Below are 21,776 nucleotides of genomic sequence, written 5' to 3'. Positions count from 1 at the left end.
GACAGTCTTAAATTCGTGGCCACCAGACCTTGCTCACTAACGGGCTATTTTCTGGCATTCCCCACTTGAAGTTACTGGTTTCCCGTGTTGTGAGCATGAAAACATTTATGAAGGGGCAACTACTTTGAGACTATGCAAATGCCCTTCTTCTACTTAAACTTTCACCCAGTAATTTGGGGATATTAGTCAGCTTGTGCTTACACTATTACTGCAACTTTCTTTTGTTGTGTCTTTTATTGATGTACATGCCTGTGAACATGGGCACTGCTCGCATGCGGGAACCAGAGTTAGCCAGAAGATGGCACTGGAGCCTCTGGAGCTGGAATTAGTTACAGGTGACTGGAACTCACTATGTGGATCCTGGGAAGTGAACTAGGTCTTTGGAGAGAAGAGTAAGAGCTCTTAATTGTCAAACCACACCTCTCCAATCCCATCTTGTTTTGGAGACAGGATCTCACTTGATAGCTGAGGCTGGCAAAGCTTCTGCCTAAGTCTCTCAAGAGTGCAGCTATGAACGGTCATGACCAGCCTATCCTGGTACTGTAATGGTACTGCCCCTCATCTTCAGTTCTTTTTCATTTACTAATTGGAATCTCTCTGTAAGGACGACTTACTCTCGTCTTGTTGATTTTTAAAGGATTTTATTCTTTTTATTATGTATATCTGTGTGTACCCGAGTGTATGTGTGTGCGCCACATGCATGAGGGTGCCCACGGAGGCCAGTGGGCATCAGATTCCCTGGAACTGGAGTTACAGGTGATCGTGAGTCACATAGCCTGGGTGCTAGGAGCTGAACTCGGGTCCTCCGGAGAAGTGACTGGCACTCTTGACTGCAGCCGTCTCTCCAGAGCCTCAATATATTTTATGTGTAGTTTGAGCTGTTCCAGCTTTGGCCTTTAGGACACTTTTTTTTTTCTTAAGCATGTCTTTACCTTCTAGCACTGAGATTTGCTCTCCATAAAGCTTAGCAAAAGTACTATATAATGACCGTCTTTTGTAAAGCACTCAGCATGCAATTTATAATAATGTAAAGATGTTATTAAAGGTTATCAAAGCAAAGTATCATTCATTACATGTAAATTACAGATGTCAAGCCCGAGTACAGGGAAAGAACCAGTATGACAGGTTGTAAGTGCTGGAGAAGCAAAGGCTCAAGTACCTTCAATTTTTATCCCAAACATTGCTACCACTGAGCCACACAGTGGTGCCTTTTTAATCATATGATGCCATTTTACTGTGACAAGTCAGATACTTGGCGTTTTCCAAACCCATTATGTATTCTGGCAGAAATGGGAGTTCAGTGAGACAAAGATGTGGCATGAAATACAATTGCCTTTCTCTAGAAATATTCATGAAATGAATTAACATAATTTGGAGTATGTTTGCAATCCTGCATTATTAGCTATTCTGTTTAAAGGAGCCACTCGTAGGAAGGAGGCAGGATGCGGAATTACACTAGGATTCATGGCAGCAGCTGGACTGGAGTCTTGACGTTCGCTTCTCTTGTGCTGGTCAGCAAAAGCTTCTCAGGGGAAAATGAAAGGACAATAGGAACGATTCAGAGGAACGGAACAATAACTGAGAAAAAGGAATGTTCATTTGTAATTTAGAGAAACTCAAGATGAAAAATTCTCAAGTTTTGAATAGAAGTGACAGTTGGTTTAGTTAAGGCATTAAAGTCAGGGCACTCCTCAAGAACTTTTTTTAAAAAAATAAGTCTTGCTATCAGTCTTTCTTTTGTGATAAAATGCCAAGTCTGGCATTGCAGGAAGTACACTCAGACCGGGGACTAAGGATGCAGGTCTTTAGATCAAGAGAGAAAAGTTAGGCTGGACCACAGTTCAATTGTTCAGCATGTGCCTACTCGCTGAGTTCAAGTCCCAGCACCGCAAATAGAAAGCGTTTTGAGACAGACTGCAGTGGACATTATATTGGCAAAATGAGCCTGTGCTATTTGCTATTTGAGCTCACTGAGAAGCTAGCTCTGAAATTGGGATTGCCCCCACCCCCATTTCAGACCCAAGCATGTTTGTCTCAAAGTGTCCTCCAAAGCCTCCTTTCTGGGGATGGGCTTGTTCTCCTAACTCTTTATCAGGAAGTAGACTACAGAACAATCCAAGAGTAAAACCACTGTGTCCTTGAGAAGACCTAGAAAGTTACCATTTCCAACAGATGCCACTATTGTTTATCCATGATCTAAAAGTGCCCACTACAGGCAAGAGAAGTCAGAAACTCCAGCCCACTCCTTCACTTCCCCAGTCAGTTTCTGCTAGATGCTGTGTGCACCTGATTTGATATTTTGCTATCCATCTCTTGCTATTAATTTTTTTACTTTGCCTTGCTATATACTTAATAAACACACCCAATAAACTGAAGATATGGCTATCCCAGATTATTCTCTGGGCTATACAAAACACAGACCAAGACCCTAACTTGTGTGAGATTGGCAAAGCAATTCAATTAGAAGGCTAGGATTAAGACTAAGATTAAACAGTGGATAAGAGAAGCCCTTTCTCCCCGAAGAGTCCTGTGCTGATTGTTGCTTTAGTTGCACTGGATGCCTTGATGTCCAGGTAAGTCTGGTAGGCTTCAACAGTGTTCAATGACTTTTTTTTTTTTTAAGATTCATTTATTGATTATGTAGTGTTCTGCTGGCATCTATGCCCACAGGCCAGAAGAGGGCACCAGATCTCATTCTAGATGGTTGTGAGACAGACACCATGTGGTTACTGGGAATTGAACTCAGGACCTCTGGAATAGTAGCCAGTAACAACTATCTTTCTGAGCTATCTTTCCAGTAACAACTTTGTTTTAAAAATTTTATTTGTATGGGTGCAAATGCCCACATGTGTACAGTGCCCACGGAGGCCAAAAGAGGACAGATATCACATTATCTGGAACTGGAGTGACAAATGGTTGTGAGCCACCATGGGCATAATGGGAATTGAACCCTGGTTCTCTGGAAGAGTAAACAGAGCTCTTAATGATTTTTGGCACATCATTCTGAGAATGCATGGGTCAGCAACCACAAATCTTTGGCACCCCAGGTGCCAAGCCACCACAAGTCTAGCTCAGCTATTTTCATATTGAACACATGCCCAGCCATTTTCCAGGGTCTGAATGTCTTTGAGAGAAAATTAGGATGGTCTAATGATCTGGGTCTTGGCCAAGAGAGCCACTTTTGGAATTGGACAGATCTCAGAGAAGCTCTTGTTACATTTAGGAATAGTGAGGTAAGTCAGGCTCTGAGTCTCACTCTGTCAACTACAAGATTTCGTTGTCTTGATTGGATCATGCATTGTCAAGGCATGTAATGAACAGGACAGCTATGTGGATGAGTCTTCTGTGTTTTGATTAGTCTAGGTTGCTGTGGCACCCATGGACAGTATCTAGAGAAGGATACTGCTGCTATTCTTCCGTTCCTCTTCCTCATCTCCAGGATCATGTTTATGTGTCCCAGGCTAGCCCTTAAGTCAGAATTCATCAAACTCATGATCTTCTTAGCCTCAGCCTTGTGGATGAGTTTTTTTTTTTCCTTTCAGAAGACATGTCTATAGAAATCTTAGGCTACAACTATGGACACATGATGCCCCATTATTATTCATTGCATATGCAAGACAGCTCTCGTTTGGGCATGGGGTCAGCCTTTATTTATAACTTTTGGGTTTACTAGTCCCCAGCCTCCGTTTGCAGGGGCCAGTGATCTAATTTCTCTTTTCTCACTTTCTCTGTCGTCTATTTTGTCTTTAGTTCACTATCTCTTCCTACCACCAGATGGTGAAAAGTGGAAAGGAAATAACAGGCTGGTAAATTAATGTGGTTGCAGACAAGTCTTTATGACTGAAAGGTGTGGTGGGGAATGAACCCCGAAAAAGGAGCTTGTGATTGCCCAGGAATTCCTGTGAATGTCTATTTCCATTTTAGAGTCCACTAAATTGTTGGCCATCCAGGTTTGAGGTCAATATGACACAACGATGCCTTATGGAAAAGGAGCCAAGCTTTGTCTCCGGACCTAGAAAAATTCCCAAGGAGTAGAACCCCACACCTGGTCCAGGCAACACTGGGTCAGGTGTAAGGAGGGTCCAATCCTGTGAGAGGCGGTGCCCAGTGGCGCACCTGCCCAGCAGCCTCGCTTTGGGCTCTTCATCAAGCCCACCACTTCCCACGCTCCAAACTCGCACCTGGACTGCCAGCGTTCCCAAGCTGCAGCTAGTAAAGACCCCTTTCTCCAAGAGCCTCCTGCTACCAGCCTTGTTTCCAATGCTGTCACCTGTTAATAACCCAGCAAGTGTCTGGCTCTTCACCTGCCGACGGCTACCCCTCCCCCAGCCCTCCTTCGCCGGGGTTCCGCCTTCCGACCCACCTTTTTCACGTGCCCCTCAACTCCGAGACCCCCACCCCCAAAGACCCCTTAAATCTCCTCCGGTCTCGAGGAGTCTCGCGGCATTTCCCCGGGAGTGAGCAGAGTATCGGTGGATAGGGGGCGACCGCGGCGGAACTCGGACCGAGGCAGAGTGGACTGGGAGGGGGGCCACCGAGCCCCGCCGCCAGCGGACGCGCCCCGGAGTCAGGCCAGACGCTGCCTGGGCCCGCCCCTCGGCCCCGCCCCCGCCTGGCGGCCGCGCCTCTCCAACGGGCGGAGCTGCGGAGCCTCGCAGCCGCGAGGAGGAGGGGAGAGCAGGCTCTGAGCCGGCCGCCTTGCACTGGGCAGGGCGGTGATTTTTTTTTTCTTTTTCGCAATTTCCACTCTCGGAGAGCAGGAAACCCGGAGCAGCCGGGCGCAGCGGGGCCGCGATGCAGCAGCAGCAGCAGCAGCAGGAGTCGCCCCAGGGCAGCAGCGGCAGCGGCAGCAGAGGCAGCAGCGGGCGGCGCTGAGCCTCTACCACCGTTACTGAGGAAGAAGCCGGCCCCCAGCTGCAGCCGCGTCCCAACGCCAGTGTCCCTGATCCCCGCGCCGCGACCTCGGCGCTCCGAACCCCACGCCCGATTCCGCCAACTTTTACGCTGCTTCGGCGGCTCGGCCCGGCTTGGCGCCAATGGGTGAGTGCTGGGGCTGCTCAACCCTGTGTGTAGGGTCGGCGCGCCCATCCCGGGACCGCGGACCCGGGGAGGGCGCCCCGGAGCCGGGCCCGGAGAGTGACATCGCGCTGGGCGCCCTCCCTCGCCTTGCGCACCCCGATTCACTCTCACTTGCTTTAGTGTCCCTGCGGAGCCCGCGCGCGCGGCAGGGACAGGAACCCGAGGGGGCCTGGGCAGAGAATCGCGGGGGCTGACTCCGGGGCGGCTTGGGTTGAGGGATGCAGGGGGTGTGGTTGGCTTTTTCGGGTGGGCGGGGAGAGTTTTGTCTTTGCCATTTTTCTTATCCAAGCGCACCCTCCCTTGCGCTGCGGACGCGGGTACCTGGATTTAGTGGGTCCCGGCCCTCTGCAGGGTTCTTGGGGTTCTTGGTGCCTGTCTGGCCCGGGCTGAGAAGAACCTAGAATCTCGGGGTCTTTGGGGGAGGGTCAGATTGCCCTTATTGCCGGCTGATGGGGTGATGGGAGGTTAGGAAACGCCCCAGTACCAGGCCTGGTGGGCTGGTTGTCCCAGGGTCCTGAGCTCTTCCTGCAACGCCCGCTTGTGCTTCCAGCTCTCACTCTCTCTGTCTTCTCCCAGTCTGGCCCTCTCTCCACTCTGAGGTCCTCAAAGGCTACTTCCCATGTCCTCCTCTAAGTCTGCAGGGCCGGGAACTGGAAATGGTGATCCAGTTTTTGATTTACCTAGAAAACATTATTTCCATGTAGGCAGCTAGCATTAGGTCTTCTGGGTCCCATTTACTATAGACCTGACGGTGTGGGACCCACCTTACTGCCCAGAGGAACCAACACTTTATTGAGCAAAGGACTTGTGATTGTCTGGTCTCTATTAAACGTTTGGTTTACCTAAGTCTTGCTGATAGCCAGCCAGCTTTTTGTGCCTCTAGCAGCTTATTTTTGGGTGTTTCTAGGCCAAGCATAGCAGGCTGCACATTATAATAAATCGTCATAAAGTGAGACTTTTCTGTATTCAGGTAATAGGATGTTGGTACACCAGCCAGAAAGGGTAGGCAGGAGTCGCAGGATGCTCATACATACACAAGCACTGAAGGAGACGTCCATCCCAGTAAGTTGTTGGTCAATGAAGTTCAAATCACATTTGTCATTGTTTTCCAAAATGCCTTTCCCTTTTCCAAAGTGGTAGTGATCTGGTGGCCTCTCAACTTAAGTGTCACTTTTTTCCCAGAGCCCTTTTCTGATGTGATGTCATACCACTCCAGGTCTAAATGAATTCCTTTCTCATATGACACTTTTTCCCCAGGGCAGTATTACCTGTTTATCTCCTCTACCTGGGCTCAGTCACCATTGGGATGGCATTGTGTTGTATGGTGCTGTTCACAATGGGTTTCTTTGATGTTTGGTGCAGATTAGGCTCTAAATCAATATTGAGTGGATGGACCCAACCCTCCTGCTCCATGGAAGACACGACATTTAATTCATACTCTTGTTTTGCTTTGCCTTAAGATGATTGAGTCCAATGGCCAAAGTAAATGCCTTTAAACCCTTATAGGTCACTTTGGAATGCCCTGCTTTCTCCCAACATGATAAGAAATGTTGTTAGGATGACCTTTCATTTGGGGTGGGTTACTGAAAGAGTTCTATACAAAAGGAAGTTGTCAGTTTGCCTGGGCAGGCTTTGTAGGTCTCAATGGAAAGAGGATGGCGTCTCCTTTAAGAAGCAGCAGACCTGTTTATCACTGAGATCTAAACTGTTTGCATTCTTTAGACTCTCTTAAGAAAATGAGAGAGTGCTTCTGCAATTTATAGCCCTTTCCAGTATCATTTTAAAATTGTAGCCATTATGCAGCAATCAATTATTATTTATTTCAGGAGTTCATACACAGAGGCACCAAGAGCAAAATGAATGCCATTTAATTCATTACAATGTGCCTAAGTGGAATTTAAGGTGTTTGTAGTCGCTTGTGAGGAAAAATCACCTGCTGTTTTCTAAAGAGTCCTTAGTGGTATATTTGCAATGAAGTACAGATATTTAATAGTTGATTCTATTTGTTTTCTAATAGAAAGACCTAGTGGTGCTAGTATTCTGTGCGAGATGGCACAAGAAAACACACACACACACACACACACACTCCCTTTCTCCAAATCTCTCTGGTTTTCAGAAGATTTAGCTCATTTACCACTTAGATAATCTTGCTTGGCCTGATGATTTTTCTGTTGATGAGTAACATAATCAAATCATATCATGTAGTCCATGATCTGAACACTAACTGAAAGTCACGAAATCCCGAACCCTGAAATGCAGTTGGCTAGTTATGCAGTGGTCTCTTACAAAACACTATGAACTTCCTGGGAGGGGCCTATGGTGTCAGACACAGGGAAAGCCTCTTATAATTAGAGCAGTACAAGTACTGTGACCCAAATCTGGGAGTAGTGAAGGGTTTGCAAGCCAAGCAAGTGACTTACGTTGAAGGATTTCCAGAGTAACAACAAAGTTTGGGCAGCTTGGGGCAATGCTGTGTCGGTGGTTGACCATGCTGAATGAAAGCTAAAATCAATACAACGCAATGCCTTCTATAAACATTTCTTGAGTTAAATATGGAAGAAAGGGCTCTCCCCTTTGTTTTGCAGAGTCCATTGCTGGTTGCAGAGACCTGGTTGTTTCCTATTCTACTCCTCCAGTTACCTTTGCATTACTCGTGTCTATTGAAAATGCTCATGCTTGTAATTTCTTAAAGTATGCTACCCGCAGTGATAAGTATTTGTCTACCTAGCCGTCCATCTCATTATGTATTTATCGCCTGCTTTGTGCCAGGAAACAGGTGTGCGTTACATTTAAACTGACCCACTTAAACTTCTCAGTTTAGTGGAGGATGTGTGTGCAAGGGATGTGGCAGTGTGTAAATCAAAGCTATAGTGAGCGTCCTGAAAGATGAGAAGAGGAATCTCGTGTAGGTTGGAGAGCAGGTGAGGATGATGTCTTTGAGGAGAGCGTGAGTCACCCACCCTCCCTGGGAACACACCCTGGATTACAAGCTGAGTTTTCTTCTTGCACACCATGAGGACCATGGGACCTCTGAGCAACGGGGTGTGAGAGAGGCAGACTTCGGGGCTTTGTGTCTGTGTCAGGTGGTTCAGGGAGCATTTGAAGGAGCCAGACATTGTTCTGGCTTGGAGGCTGTCAGAGCTACTTCTGGGATTGACTATTTTAACAAATGTTCTCTAGAAGAGGGAAAAATTGGAGCCAGGCAAAATCTGGGGTTGGTATAAAAGCAGCAGATACTCACATTAGCAAGACTGGGGGATGGCTGCTCGCATTTATAGTTTGGACAAAGTTCATGTTTTGTCTGTGTTCACACATGATTACGGGGTGGCTTTGTTTGTGTCTTGTCCTGTTCTGATCACAGACTGGCCGTGCCTGATGCTGCTGCTCTGAGGGATGTTGCGCCCAGCCAGATTCCCAGTAGTAGGATCCCCTTTTCTGCTCCTCAAAGTTGACTGGAGGTGGTGGGTGGGGAGCAAGGCTTCTGTTTTTTTATTTTTTATTTTAAGGACATGTTCCACGACTACTACTTTAATATCAGCTAGCTTTAGTCTTGGGCTTTTGTTCAATATTGAGAGAAATGAACAACTGGAAAGCTATACCAGGGAAATACATGGAGTAATCCAGTGCAGGCTGCTGAGAGCAAAGAGATCAGGTGCTGTGTGAGAAAGAAAGAACCCCAGCAAATGCCAGAACCCTTTCAGTGATAGAGGAGAGCTACTGACAGTGGTTTGCAGAGGGCCGTACCTTGGGATCACTTGAGAGACAGAAATTCTTCAGTCGTATCTCAACAGACCTACAAAATCAGGAACCTTGGACAGTGGGGTTCAGCAATCAGCATTTGAATAAGTCCTCTAGGAGGTTCTTTTTTAATTTTTAACTTTTCAAGCACACAGACACATGCACCATGATGTGCTCATGGTGGTTAGAGGACAACTCATGGGAACCGGTTCTCTCATTCCATCTTGTAGGTACCAGGGATGGAGTTCAGGTGGTTGTAGTTTTCAGCAAGTCCCTTTACCTGCTGAACCATTTCTAAATTGCCCATCCCAGGGTAGTTGGTTAGAGCAATGGAGAGCAGACTCAGACACCTCCTTTATAGTTCCGCTTTGCATTTGTTGGTCTTATCTTTGTTCTTCCCTGCTGGTTCTTGAGGCATAGAGCCTGCACCTTTGAGGATGACCATCTCTGGCACTGCCCTGATGGCCACTGTAACTCATGAACAGTCTGCCTCCTGTTCACAAAACACACAGACACAGTCCTCAGAATCTTTGAATTAATTTGAATTAGCTTTTGAGTCTCTGAAGACTGGAACCCAATTTCTTGGCTTCTTAGACACCCTATTTACTTACTCCCAGTTTCCCCTACTACTCTTGCCATCTCTAGTTGAGCCCTAAGTGTCTCTGGAATGGGCCCCATGTGCCTGCCCTCTGGGAAATGCCTTAGAGCAGTGATTCTCAACCTGTGGGTCACTGACTACTTGGGGTCACATATAAGATAGTCTGCATATCTGCATTACGATTTTGTTTACACATTCCGATTACAAATCATAACAGTATCAAAATTACAGTTATAAATAGCAATGAAATAGTTTTATGGCCGGTTGAGAACCGCTGCCATAGAGAATCTCCTGAAGCTTGGTAGCCACTCCAGACCTTCTTTTTCCACATGTGTTCAGTCTTCTGAGTCTATGCCCATACAGCTCCTTCCCTGGGGAGTGCATGCAACTCTTGTATGCTTTGTAGTTGTCCTGTATAAGTTTCCTGTTGGTGCTATAACAGATAAATACAAAGCTAGTGGTTTAATACAGCAGGTCCAAAGTTCAAAGTGAGTTTTATAGGGTCACTATCAAAGTGTGGGAAGGGCTGCCTTCTTTCTGGAGGATTTTGCTCATCTTGTCCAGCTTCTATGGGCTCTTGCATTGCCTTGGTTCCTAACTGCATCTTTCCTGCCTCTGTTTTCCTATTCTCACATCTTATTTATTGACCCACTTGAGAATCAGGAAACCCTCTTCTCAAGAGCTTTAACTTTACGAGTCCCACATTCTGAGGATTAGGACATGGAGGTTCTTGAGGAGCCCATTATGTAGCTTCTATACCCTTCATTCATCTCATGAAGACCGCTCCAAAGATTACTGGACAATATTTCATCTTGTATGAAGTCTGTCATCTCCAACTGGGTATCCCCCACCTCCACTGCCCTGGCTTACTGCCTGGCATACAGCAAGTGCCATATGCTAATGACTGAGTAACCCTCTCACCCAAGAGTAGTTACTACTTGTAATGCCCGAGACCGTGGACTGCCAGCAGTGTGTGCGCGTGTTTGTACAGTTCTGTGTATACCCTCCCCCTCCTGGGGGCAAATTAGGTTGGCAAGGTCTGTTTGCAACAGCTCCTGTTGTCACGTGGCTTGGGTGAAGAACTACAAGTTTCAAGACAGACACTTCTTCCTTGCTCTGGTTGTCATTTCTCAGTCTCTGGAATCGAAACGCTAGACTATTCTGTCTTGTCACGGCCTATTCCACTTGCCGATGAGGCCGAGGCTCATGGAGTTATAGTGTGTGGCCCCCTAGCAGCAACCGATGACTCCAAAATTGAGGAGACAGCAACGCCCAACTTCTATGTTCTCTGTCAGTGTCAAGATCCCACTTCTCTAGTGGTTCTTGTAGCCTCTTCAGCAGGAAAGGTGTGTGTGTGTGTCGTGCGTGCATGCGTGCGTGCGTGTGTGTGTGTGTGTGTTTACTGTACTTGGGACTAAACCCAGAGCTTCAGGCTTGCTAGACAAGGGCTCTACCACTGCACTACACCCCTAGCTTTGAGACAGTTTCACTATGTAGCCCAGGCTGGCCTGGAACTTGTTATTTCTTCAAGATTTGGTTTGAGTTCTCTACTTTCCTAGCGCTGGGATTACAGGCCTGGACTACAACACCTGGTTCCCAGTATGTTTTTAAAAGTCAGCTTTATTGAGTTCTACCATGGGGTTTCCTGGTGTTTGATATAATACATCACTACGTTTTAAATTTGTGCTAAATGTATGTAAGAAACTTTACTATTTTATGTTCGCAATTTGGTAATATGAAATCATATTCATGGTGCTCTGCAGCCATCACCACTCCCCAGCATTAAAACTGTTTATGTCACTCCTCTATAGTACTTTTCTAATGTGAAGCTCACAGTCCCTGTCTCCTAGGGGCTCCCGGGCCTATTAGGTACTTTAGAGAAAAACTTGAAAGCCCAGTGCACCCAGTCGAGGTTTCTTAAGGAATACAGGAAAAAGGAAGCATGGTTTTGTTGTTTTGAAAATGCTCTGGCCCTTGTTTCCTCTGGAAGACATTTCATCTTGCTTATCCTCCACGTGCCTTCCCTAGTTACATCCCTGTCTTCTCAGGACAGACATCTGGGTGTATTTTGACATCCGGTAGCAGTTGGCACGACTTGCTTGGGTAGTCGCTTCCTTAGGAATCATTGGGATTTCTTGAGCATGCCCGGATTCTGGAAGAGAACACTGCAATGCCAAACTGATGCCTAGATTTTACACATCCACGGTTGATGGTAGTCAATAGTTTTGTCCCTGAAATTCCTTCCCATAGAAAAAGGTCACCGGTTGATGGTGAGCACTTGTTTTCCAACTTGATCCTTGTGCTGTGTAGATACTTATCTTTTGGGCAGCTCTGTCTTTTTCATCAGGGGATACTTAAACTAAACAGACTGTAGCCAGTGGCTTTTACCTCAGTGATAAACCATGCTTATATTTAGTTTTAGGAGGAAAAGCAGTAATAATAAAACTCATGCGCTATTTGTTGAGTGTTGAGTTGGCAAGCAAAGGTCTTTGCTTACTTTTTCCTTCTAGTGGCCAGGAAAGTGCTGGAGCCACCCCAGGAGGCCAGTCTGTCCCCAGGTGCAGGGACAGAGAGGCAAGGAGAGGCTTCTTACTACTCCCCCCACCATCTTGGAGTATATATTATAAATATTTTGATGCTCATTAATTACCCATTTTGCATAGCAAATTCATCTCTTTGAGTGCTGTAGAACATTATGTATAGACAATTGAAATCACCATCTCCTTAAACTTGAGCTCCTTCTACAGGGTGAGTTTCAGGACAGCCAGGGCTACACAGAGAAATTTGGTCTCAAAAAACCAACCCCCCAAAAGCAAACCCCCAAACCCTAAAACCAACCAACAAACTAACAACAACAACAACAACAAAACCCTTCAGTTCCTTACAGGTTATGGCATGTAAACACCAATTCTTGTGTTTTTGCTGGCTTTTTTTTCTGGATTGTTCTAGACTTTGAAGACTCAAAGCCCTGTTCTTGTTCTGGTCTTCTGGGGCTACAGGAGTTTTATCCATCACCTGCCACCTCCCTGTGCACTTGTAATTAGCCTGGTGTCCCATCTAATCATTCCAGTTAGTTCTTTGATTATGTGTTTTGACATCCCGAAGCAGTTGGCATGAGGCGCTTGAGTAGTAGCTTCCTTGGGAATCAGTGGGATTTGGACAAGGTCTGGAAAGACTTTCCTTGCTTTGATGTCCCCTCTTTTTGGCCAGCTTCTTTATGGATTGATCTCTCTCTCTCTCTCTCTCTCTCTCTCCCAGATAGTTTTGGGAGCTGCCTCGGCCTGAGCATTTTACAGACAGGCTGCTGAGTGAAATTCATTTGACTTGTAAGGATGTGTAAATGAAGTTTGCCTTTCTCCTACCTTGGTCATAAAAACGAAACATAATCATCTGTTAAAACTTGATCAAAATGGGATAGTTAAACCACTCAGCTCTACTCTTTGTAGAACTATGTGTTCTACAAATGAACTACTGTGTTTTTGAGAGGTTTCGCTCTACTGCCCTGGCTGGTCTTGGAGCTTTAGGCCTCAAGGGATAACCCTGCCCAAGCCTTCTGAGTGACTTGGCCCACAGATACTATGCCAACTTCAGTAAATTATTTCGTGGAGAACGGGTGGAAGCACAGCTACAGCCCATCAGTGAATTCATGTGGATACCCAGGACAGGTTGTGCTGCGTTTGTTAATTGATGGTGAGTTACTTTTGGAGGAAAGTGATATGGTTTTGGACCATCCTGGGAAGTGGGCTTGGGAGGGCGGGAATTGTCACCAACTGAGAAACTGAGAGGGAAGAGCAGCTCATACACTGCTCTGCTGATCTGCTTGTTTGGTCTGGGAGCTGCAGGTGCTTTCTTGAGAACTTTCGAAATTAGTAGTAGTATTATTTTGTCTTGAGATAATCTCTCATGTAGCTCAGGCTGGCTTCAAACTCACTCTGCAGTTGAAGATGACCTTAAATTCCTGAGCCTTTTGCTTCTACATTCCAAGTGTTGAAATTGCAGGTGTGTGCCACTTCACTTGGCTTTGAAGTTTTTTTAAAAAAATTTTACTTTTATGTGTGTGAATGTTTTGCATGTGTATATATTTGTGGACCACTTGTATGTCTGGTCTCTGCAGTGACCAGAAGACAGCATCTAATCCCTTGGAACTGGAATTACAGATGGTTGTGAATTGCTATGTGGCTGCTGGGAACCGAACCTGGATCTTCTGAAAGAGCAACCTCTTAGCTGTTGAGCCATCTCTCCAGCCAACTTAATATTATCTTTAAAGCTAGATTTTAGAATAGATTACTTATTCACAATATTCAGAACGCTAAAGGCAAAAATATACAAGTAGCTAAAGGCTTTTTTGGTTGTGGTGGTATGAACGTAGTTTGAGGAGAACCTTGGTACATGAGACACTCAAGAAAACAAAAATGAAAGTCTCTTTTTCCTATTCGTGACCTCCAGATAGACTGTGGCCCTTCTCATCGGCTGTTGGTGGTTTGCTTTTGGGGTTTTTTTCTGCAGGAGGTTTCATGCGATGGATAGGTAGTTATCTCCATTTTCCCCCTCATTTTTTAACGTCGTAGTTGATGGATGATGAGTACATTTCTATTGCATTTGTGGTTTTTGCTCACTGGGGCTGTGCTGTGCTGTGCACTTCTGTGGCTGAGTCCTCTTGTTCATTCATCTGTCTTTGCTGTGGTAGGGATGGAACCAGGACGTCGCATATGTTGCCCAAGTCAGCAGCACCCCAGCTTCCCCACTCTCTTTGACAGTACATGTGACTTTGGAAAAATTTCTCCGAGAGACTGTTATAATCTGAAATCTTAACTGGCCAGTGCTCTTAACTGATAGAAACGCCATCCTGATTCTCAGCTGATCTAGGGCTAAGGTTTTAGCTGAGTTAAGAGCTGTCTTTCCTCTTTCACTGGGCATGAGTGTGTGTGTGGTGTGTGTGTATACATCCGGAGCCCGCTCATCTGAAAAACACAACATTTATCCTCAGTTACAGGGTACTTTCATGCAAGCCAAGGATACCTGCTGAAGGAGAGCCGGGAACCGAGGTTGGTCCAGCCAGCAGGACGATGGCTGTCTCTCCTTGTCCGCATTCTCCCTTGTCCGCATCGTGTTCACAGAGCATACTGCAATTTCCATGTGCACATTGCTTTGTTCTCAGTTCCAGATTTCTCTTGTGAACTCCAAGCCCACTGGAGTCAGTATCCATCCCTCCACAGAGGTGGCTGCTTCCCAGCCACAAGGAGACAGCGAGGCCAGTACCTAGTTCTAATCGTCTTGTAAAATTTAAGGAGGCCTACTTGGTGGCAGACGCATGACAGACACTGGGGGTGGCAGGGTACATTGATGGCCCCGAAGTCCTGCCTTGCAGAACAGTATCCAGTGTGATGGTGGGCTTGTGGGGCTGCCCTTGGGACAGCTGGAATATCAGGGCGTGCCGTGGGTCTGTTTGTGCTGTGTTTGTCTTAACACAGGGACTAATGATGAGAGGCAGTGTGGCCTCTCCTGTGAAGAGGGTCATACTCTTGAATCGTGTGTGTGTGTGTGTTTCCCCCTTTGAGAGCCTGTATTGTTTAATGGAGTTCAGTTTTCTGGTTTTGAGTTGGTGGCCGGTAAAAAGCATTTGGAGGCATTTGCCTGGGTTGGTGATAACACTTCACGGGGGAAGGGTACAGTTGTGACATTGTCTGGTTTGTTTTAGGGAACCTGTGGGTTTTTAAATGGAGGAAGAGATGAAGCTGTTGTGAAAAACAGCCATAGCCTGCTGGGTTAACCCCTGGGGCTGCTATGAGTTGAGGGAAGGGAACAAGGGACTCTCCCATCTTGCTTCCCTCTGGCTGTCTGCTTCTCCCTTTCTCCTGCCTTCTTCCCTACACCTCCCCACTTTCTCTGTTTCTTCACCTCCTCTCATCCCCCCCATATCTTTCTCCTTCCTCACTTCCTGGCCTCTTCCAGCACCCTCACATTCCTCCATTATTTTTAAATAAAAATCTAGAACCTCTTTTCCTCATCTTCCCTCCTTCTTTCTCTCTGTCCCATAGCCCCCCATCTGTCCCTTAGCCCCCCATTTGTCCCCTAGCCCCCCATCTGTCCCCTAGCCCCCCACTCTGTCCCTAGACCCCCCGCTCTGTCCCTAGCCCCCCCTGCTCTATCCCTAGCCCCCCACTCTGTCCCTAGCCCCCCACTCTGTCCCTAGCCCCCCCCCGCTCTGTCCTAGCCCTCCACTCTGTCCCTAGCCCCCCCACTCTGTCTCCTAGCCCCCCCCATCTGTCCCTAGCCCCCCCCGCTCTGTCCTAGCCCCCTCCCTACTCTGTCCCCTATCTTCCCCCGCTCTGTCCCCTAGCCCCCCCCCCCCCCGCTCCTGTCTCCTATCCCCCTCACTGTCTATGTGACTTCCCACCCCATCCACCCTGACCCCTTCCTCTCTCCTGGGCATCCTCTCACCCTTCTCTCTCTTTGTGTTTAGCTTCTCCACCCTTCTCCCTCACTCTGGCCCCCTTCTCCTCTGGTCTATAGCCCTCTCTCCTACATCCCTTTTGTTCCATGTCTCCCCTTCCCTCATTCTTAAGACAGGTTCTTACTTTTTGTCCCAGGTTGGCCTGTACCTCACAGTACTTCTGCCTCAGTTTCCCAAGTGCTAACATTACAGGATCCCAGCTGTCTACCCCGGATTCTTCCTCTAACCCAGCTCTCTTCCTTGAAACCCTTCTCTCTTCCCCATCCCCCCAACCCATTTGTCTCCTACACCCCCACCTCTCTGACTCCTGTTTTTTCCTTTAAACCATCTCCCATAGAGGATTCAGATGTCCCTCAGATTTTCAAAGGTACTATTATCTCTTTTTTTTTGTTCAGTCTTGGAGCCAATAAAAATATTGTTTATCTCTGTGGTCTAAAGTTAAGCTGGCCATGTGCGGGAAAAGGTTGGGGGGGGGATGTGTGTTCTCCCTAGGGAAGAGGAAGCTTGGGGAGCATCCACCCTTTGCCTCTACAGACAGGCCTCCTCAAAGGGCAGGAAGAGTTAGGGAGGGAGGACTAGGGTGAGGAGGCTTTTCCCAGGGGACAGTCAGCCAGCTGGGAGTCTAGGGGAACACCCAACAGGGAGGTGCTGGCTATCAGGGCTTTCTCAGTGGGGTGTAGAGGGCTTTATCTATTGAGGGCCTGGGAGAGTCTAGGGCAGTGGTTTTATTCTGGCTCCAGTGTTAGCTAGCTTTAAAGAATTTTTATTTATAAGCACATAATGTTTATATGCAGAAATTAGAAAATATCAAACAGGAGAACTTCAATTAACCACCCATACAGTTCTTAATGCAACCCCTATCATTTTATTTTGATATTTTTATTTAAAATATTTATTTATTTTTGTCAACAGGGGAGGTGTCCGTGTGTGTCTGTGTATGCCAGATGACAAACTTGGGTACCAGTTCTCACTTTGCACCTTGCTTTTGAGGCAGGCTATCTCTTTGCTGCTGTGCTGTGCACTCCAGATTTGCTGCCCTTTGAGGATTCTCCTGTCTCCACTTCCCATCTTGCCACAGGATTCTAGACACATATCACTGAGTCTGGCTTTGACATGGCTTCTGGAGATCCAAACTCAGGTTGTCATGCTTGCTCAGTGAGGACTCCTACCTGCTGAGCCATATCTCAAGCACAGCAAGTATATTTCTTTTGGGGATTTTTAGCATATGATTATGGATATGTTTACATGATATGTACACACATACATATTCATGTTTTCATTTAATTTCATAGTAATCTTCTAGCCGATGTTTTTAGTAGCTGAATAGTTGCACTCATGTATCTTAATTTCTCCATCATTTAGCATTTAGTTTGCTTCCATGATCTTTGTATTATAAGGATGTAATATTGTCCCCCTTTTTAAGATTTGTGTTTATTTTTTAGTTACTTAGTTATGTGTCTATCTGTGGGTGGGTATGTGCACACGTGTGCAGATGCCTGTGGAGGCCAGAAGAGGGCATTGGATCACCTGGAGCTAGAGTTATGGGAAGTTCTGACTACCTGACATGGGGGCTGTGGAAGCGAACTCAAATCCTCTACAAAAGCAGCAAAGACAACTACTGAGAAATCTCTCCAGCCCCCATATTTCCCCTTTTTCCCCTTAAGGAAATGAAGTGGTGGGCGGCGGAATACTTTTTATCTGTGTCCTATATGCAAGGACTTCTCAGCAATTGGAAGGGGCTCTGTGGATGAGAATGAGAACGGCTTCCTTCGGTCTTGGGAGTTTATCACCTGTGGCCTGGGACGAGCCTTACCCACTTATGTTTTCTTACAGTTTTGCTTCAAGAACTTGTTTGACTTAAAGTGGGGAGGGGAGAAAATGAATTGTACCATGCCTCTAAAGGAAGTAGTGGCTGAGGCTTTCCTGTCCCCACACCATTGTACCATCTGCAGAGATTACCCATGGCTCTTACCCAGTGCAAACTGAAACTCCCTGGGGGTTTGCTTTCATCCCCTTCTCTTTCTTTCTCCTTCCCTTCCTCCTTTGACTTTCACCACCTGACTGATGTTTGCAGGAACTTTCTTCCCCAGAACCACAAAGCTTTGTGTCATCATCCACGATATAATTATGATTGAAACGTTATGCTCAAAGGTGGGTGTGGTGGTGCACACACCTGGAATCCCAGCACTCAGGAGGCAGAGGCAGGAAGATCACAAGTTCTATGACAACTTGACATACACAGTGAGACCTAACCCTGTTCAAGAAAAGAAAAAAAAAGTTCAATAGGTGTGGGTGTGGGTTCAGCTTCAGCAGGGACTATGGGATGAGACCCAGTCCCAAAGATAACACACACACACACACACACACACACACACACATACACAGAAAGCCTCAGTCTCTTCAGTCTTCAAAAAGCATCAAGCAGAGTGACTATAACTACCAGGACCCAGTCTGGAGACACACCTTAAAATCTTTCTCATTTCATGCGTTTTATTAATGGACAACCTTAGGTAAAGAATTTTTTCCTTAGCCAAGTATCCACTAAATGTCAGCTTGCATACTTGGTAAAAACGTAGTTGACTATCTATGATGACCTCCCAGGGGCAGGTTTCTGTGAAAGTTATGAAATTCACAGTTGGTAAAAAGCATTAGTATCTACTGTGTTTATGTTACCTTACCAGATTACAACTATAACTTGTGAATTTGTTGGGTAAACAGAGTAGTTAACTTGGTACTGTTGTATATTGGGATTCATGAACATATCCAAATGTTTATTGGGTGGTTGTTAAGTGTAAGATCTGGAACATAGTGACTGGAAGACAGCTGAAGTCTCACCCATGGCCATAGTTTGCTTAAGTTTCCCTTTCCTCACTGGGAGGAGACTGTGGTATGGTCATTTCTGGAATCATACAAACAGTGGTTGAAGCAGAAGACTTCTGAGCAAAGTCTGCTTATCCAGAAAGAAGCAAAAGTGTCCATTTTGGAAAAGCCCACCATATTTGAAGACAGTTTTGTTTTGTTTTTTCCGAGACAGGGTTTCTCTGTGGTTTTGGAGCCTGTCCTGGAACTAGCTCTTGTAGACCAGGCTGGTCTCGAACTCACAGAGATCCGCCTGCCTCTGCTTCCCGAGTGCTGGGATTAAAGGCGTGCGCCACCACCGCCCGGCTGAAGACAGTTTTTTGAGCTTTAAAGAAACTTCTGGCAGCTGCTGGCCACCCCCCTCCTCGCCCAGTTGGAGATTCAGAGTCTCAAAATAGGTTTGCTCAAATGACTAATGTTGAAGTTCCCCTCACAAGGGAACTATTTCCCATGAACCCCTGTTTTGCCTTAAACTTTTGAATGTTTATTAGCATTTATTTGTTTTTATCGTGGTAAGTTATACAAAGCATAAACTTACTCTTTTTGGGTAATGGGAAGATGGCTTTAGCAGGTGAAAATACTTAGCCACATGACCCTGATGAACAAGATCAATTCCCAGAACTCACATGAAACCATCCAGATGTGGTGGTGTGTATCTGAAATCTCAGCACTCCTAGGGGAGATGGGAGGTGGAACCAGGAGAACAGCCTAGGGCCTCTCCAGCTGACTAGCCTGGAGTACTCGGGACTCAGCAAAAAACAAGAGGGAGCCTACCTGAAAGTTGTTCACCACCGCATGTGCGCTGTGGCATATACATGTAACACACACACACACACACTCAGTTTCCACGCCTGAAGCTCAGCGTTGTTAAGAACATTCCCATTGTGGTGTACCACCATCACCATCCATCCTTCCATCTTTCTGAGGTGAAACTCTTCCGGTCCTCCTGGCAGCTGGCATCCTACTCCCAGTCTCCGTGAATTTACTTCTATGTCCCTCATACAGATGGGATCATGCTGTGAGTTCACTTATTCTTTTGTGACTGTCTGGCTTATTTCATTCAGCATATTATCTCCAAGGTTCATCCATCTGGTAGCATGTGTCAGAATTTCCTTTTTAATTGCTTTAAACTATATAATAATAATGTTACTTGAAAATGCAGGCATTTAACTACAGACAAACTGCTTTTGCTTTTAGCTCATTTACAAGTATAAACCTGAAATGAATTCACAAATTAAGCATAAATTAAGCTGCCGAAGTTCAAATCAATACAGACAGAGGCGAGATGGTGTTTCAGAGATGTCGGCTCTGTGACAGGTGCTTAGTGGAGTCTTTTGTGTATACCTGTGTCTCCCATTTTCTCTTCTGTGTTCCAACCACAGGGAGAATCTATCCTTCATACGCTTCTCATAGGGGCCTTTTCACATGGTGCAAGGTATTAAAAATGATTCTGAATGTAGGTGGGATACTTGATGTCCTTTGGGCTACATTAGGCACCCCTGTCAGTGTGTGATTGTGAACCCAGTCTTCTTCGGAGGAACTCACATAGTGCACGTGTGTTTGTTCTTTGTGTCCCGTCCCCCCCCCGTTCCCCCCTCCCCCCCCCGGCCTGACCTGGAAGGAATATCTACCAAGAGTCTTCTTAAAAAGCCATCACTCCCTTTTTGGAGTAAGTTTTCTCATATGGATCCCTTTGTTACACTTGTGTGGTTTTGCTTGTTTTTAGTTTGATAACTGGGGTTGAAACTGTAGACTTGAGACTTGCTTGTTGGGTCTACTTTTTCAGTTCATTTATTTTTCCTTCCATTGTCTTGAGTATGCCACTGTGTGTTTGTCCTATGTCCAGCTAATTGACACATCACTTCCAGCATCTTCTTATCACCATTTTTACAAATGCCTCTGGCACACATATAAAGTACACATGTTTAAAAGTTCAAAAGTGATAGTAAAGAGTGGTTTTTGCTGGGTTTCAAGTTGTTGGAGTTCCAAAGCGTGTGTATCAAGCATTCGTTCTTAACCAATGGATGAAGAAAACATAAATCAAAGGATGAACTCTGCTGTTCCCATTCTCAACAGTATTTGCTCTCCCAGATGTATTCGGATATAAGCTCTTTCCCAGAGACCCCCCAAGGTATAGCCTTTTCTTCTTTATCAAGCCGATCACAAGACTATTCAGGTGCAAAACTGCTGCCCTCTGCAAGGTTGTGGGAACCAGGCTCCTTCTCTGTTATCCACATAGTTGATGCTGGCTCCATAGCACCACCTAACCTAGCACCCCATGGCAGTGTACCTTTGTTAAGGAAGCTGCTGGTCGCATCGCAGTCAGCTATACCCATCGAGAACACCCCATGGCAAGAATATGATTCCAGTCTCAAAGATAGCTAGCTCCACAAGTCTATGGAACGGTCATCTCCAGGGCTGGAGAGGTGGCTCAGTGGTTAAGAGCACTAGCTGCTCTTCCAGAGGGCTGGAATTTGGTTCTAGCACCCACATTAGATGGCTCCAAACCACTTGTAACTACAGTTCCGGGGGATCCTGTATTCTCTTCTGGCTTCTGCAGGCGCTTCTATGTGAGCACACACATACACAGGACTAAAAGTAAAATTGAAAAAGAAAAGTAACCATCAGCTGGGCAACCATGTGCCAACAAAACCTGATGGTGAGGAGTGCTTGCTTCTGTTGCCATAACAAATTATCACAAACTCAGAGGCTTTGAGCAATGCGGAATCATTCCATAGTTCTAGAGTTCAGAATGCCAAGGTAGGGATGATCCTCTTTTAGCCTTGCCAGCTTCAAGGGGCCACTTCCTGACATCACTCCGGCCTCTGCTTCCTTCATCCTGTCTCCTTTTCTGTCTTTTCTGCCTCTCTCTTTAATCTTTAAAATCCCCCACAATTACATCGGGCCCACTCAGTCAATCGACAACATTCTTCCCACTTGAAGATCTGAGATTTAACCCACCTTCAAAGGCTCTTTTGCAGTGTTGAGTAACATACTCACAGGTGCTGGAACTTGTGCTGTGGACAGATGTGAGGGCAGTGGTTATTC

At 46.1% G+C, this 21,776-nt stretch overlaps 1 protein-coding gene across 7 annotated transcripts in view; it reads left to right on the top strand.

Annotated features, from left to right (window-relative positions):
• Nucleotides 1–4,677: 4,677 nt before the first annotated feature.
• The window catches only part of Sh3kbp1 (SH3 domain containing kinase binding protein 1), a 341,909-nt gene continuing 324,810 nt past the window's right edge, over nucleotides 4,678–21,776 (top strand). For all 7 annotated transcript variants that reach the window (XM_057759526.1, XM_057759524.1, XM_057759523.1 and 4 more), the window contains exon 1: nucleotides 4,678–5,040. In XM_057759526.1, the coding sequence (XP_057615509.1) occupies nucleotides 5,037–5,040 (4 nt within the window). In that variant the 5' untranslated portion in view covers nucleotides 4,678–5,036. The remainder of the gene's footprint in view (nucleotides 5,041–21,776) is intronic.

The sequence above is a fragment of the Chionomys nivalis genome, chromosome X (genome assembly GCF_950005125.1).
Source record: "Chionomys nivalis chromosome X, mChiNiv1.1, whole genome shotgun sequence".
Lineage (NCBI taxonomy): Eukaryota > Metazoa > Chordata > Mammalia > Rodentia > Cricetidae > Chionomys > Chionomys nivalis.
The sequence above is the reverse complement of the archived record's forward strand: the minus strand, read 5'-3'. Positions and strand labels throughout refer to the sequence as shown.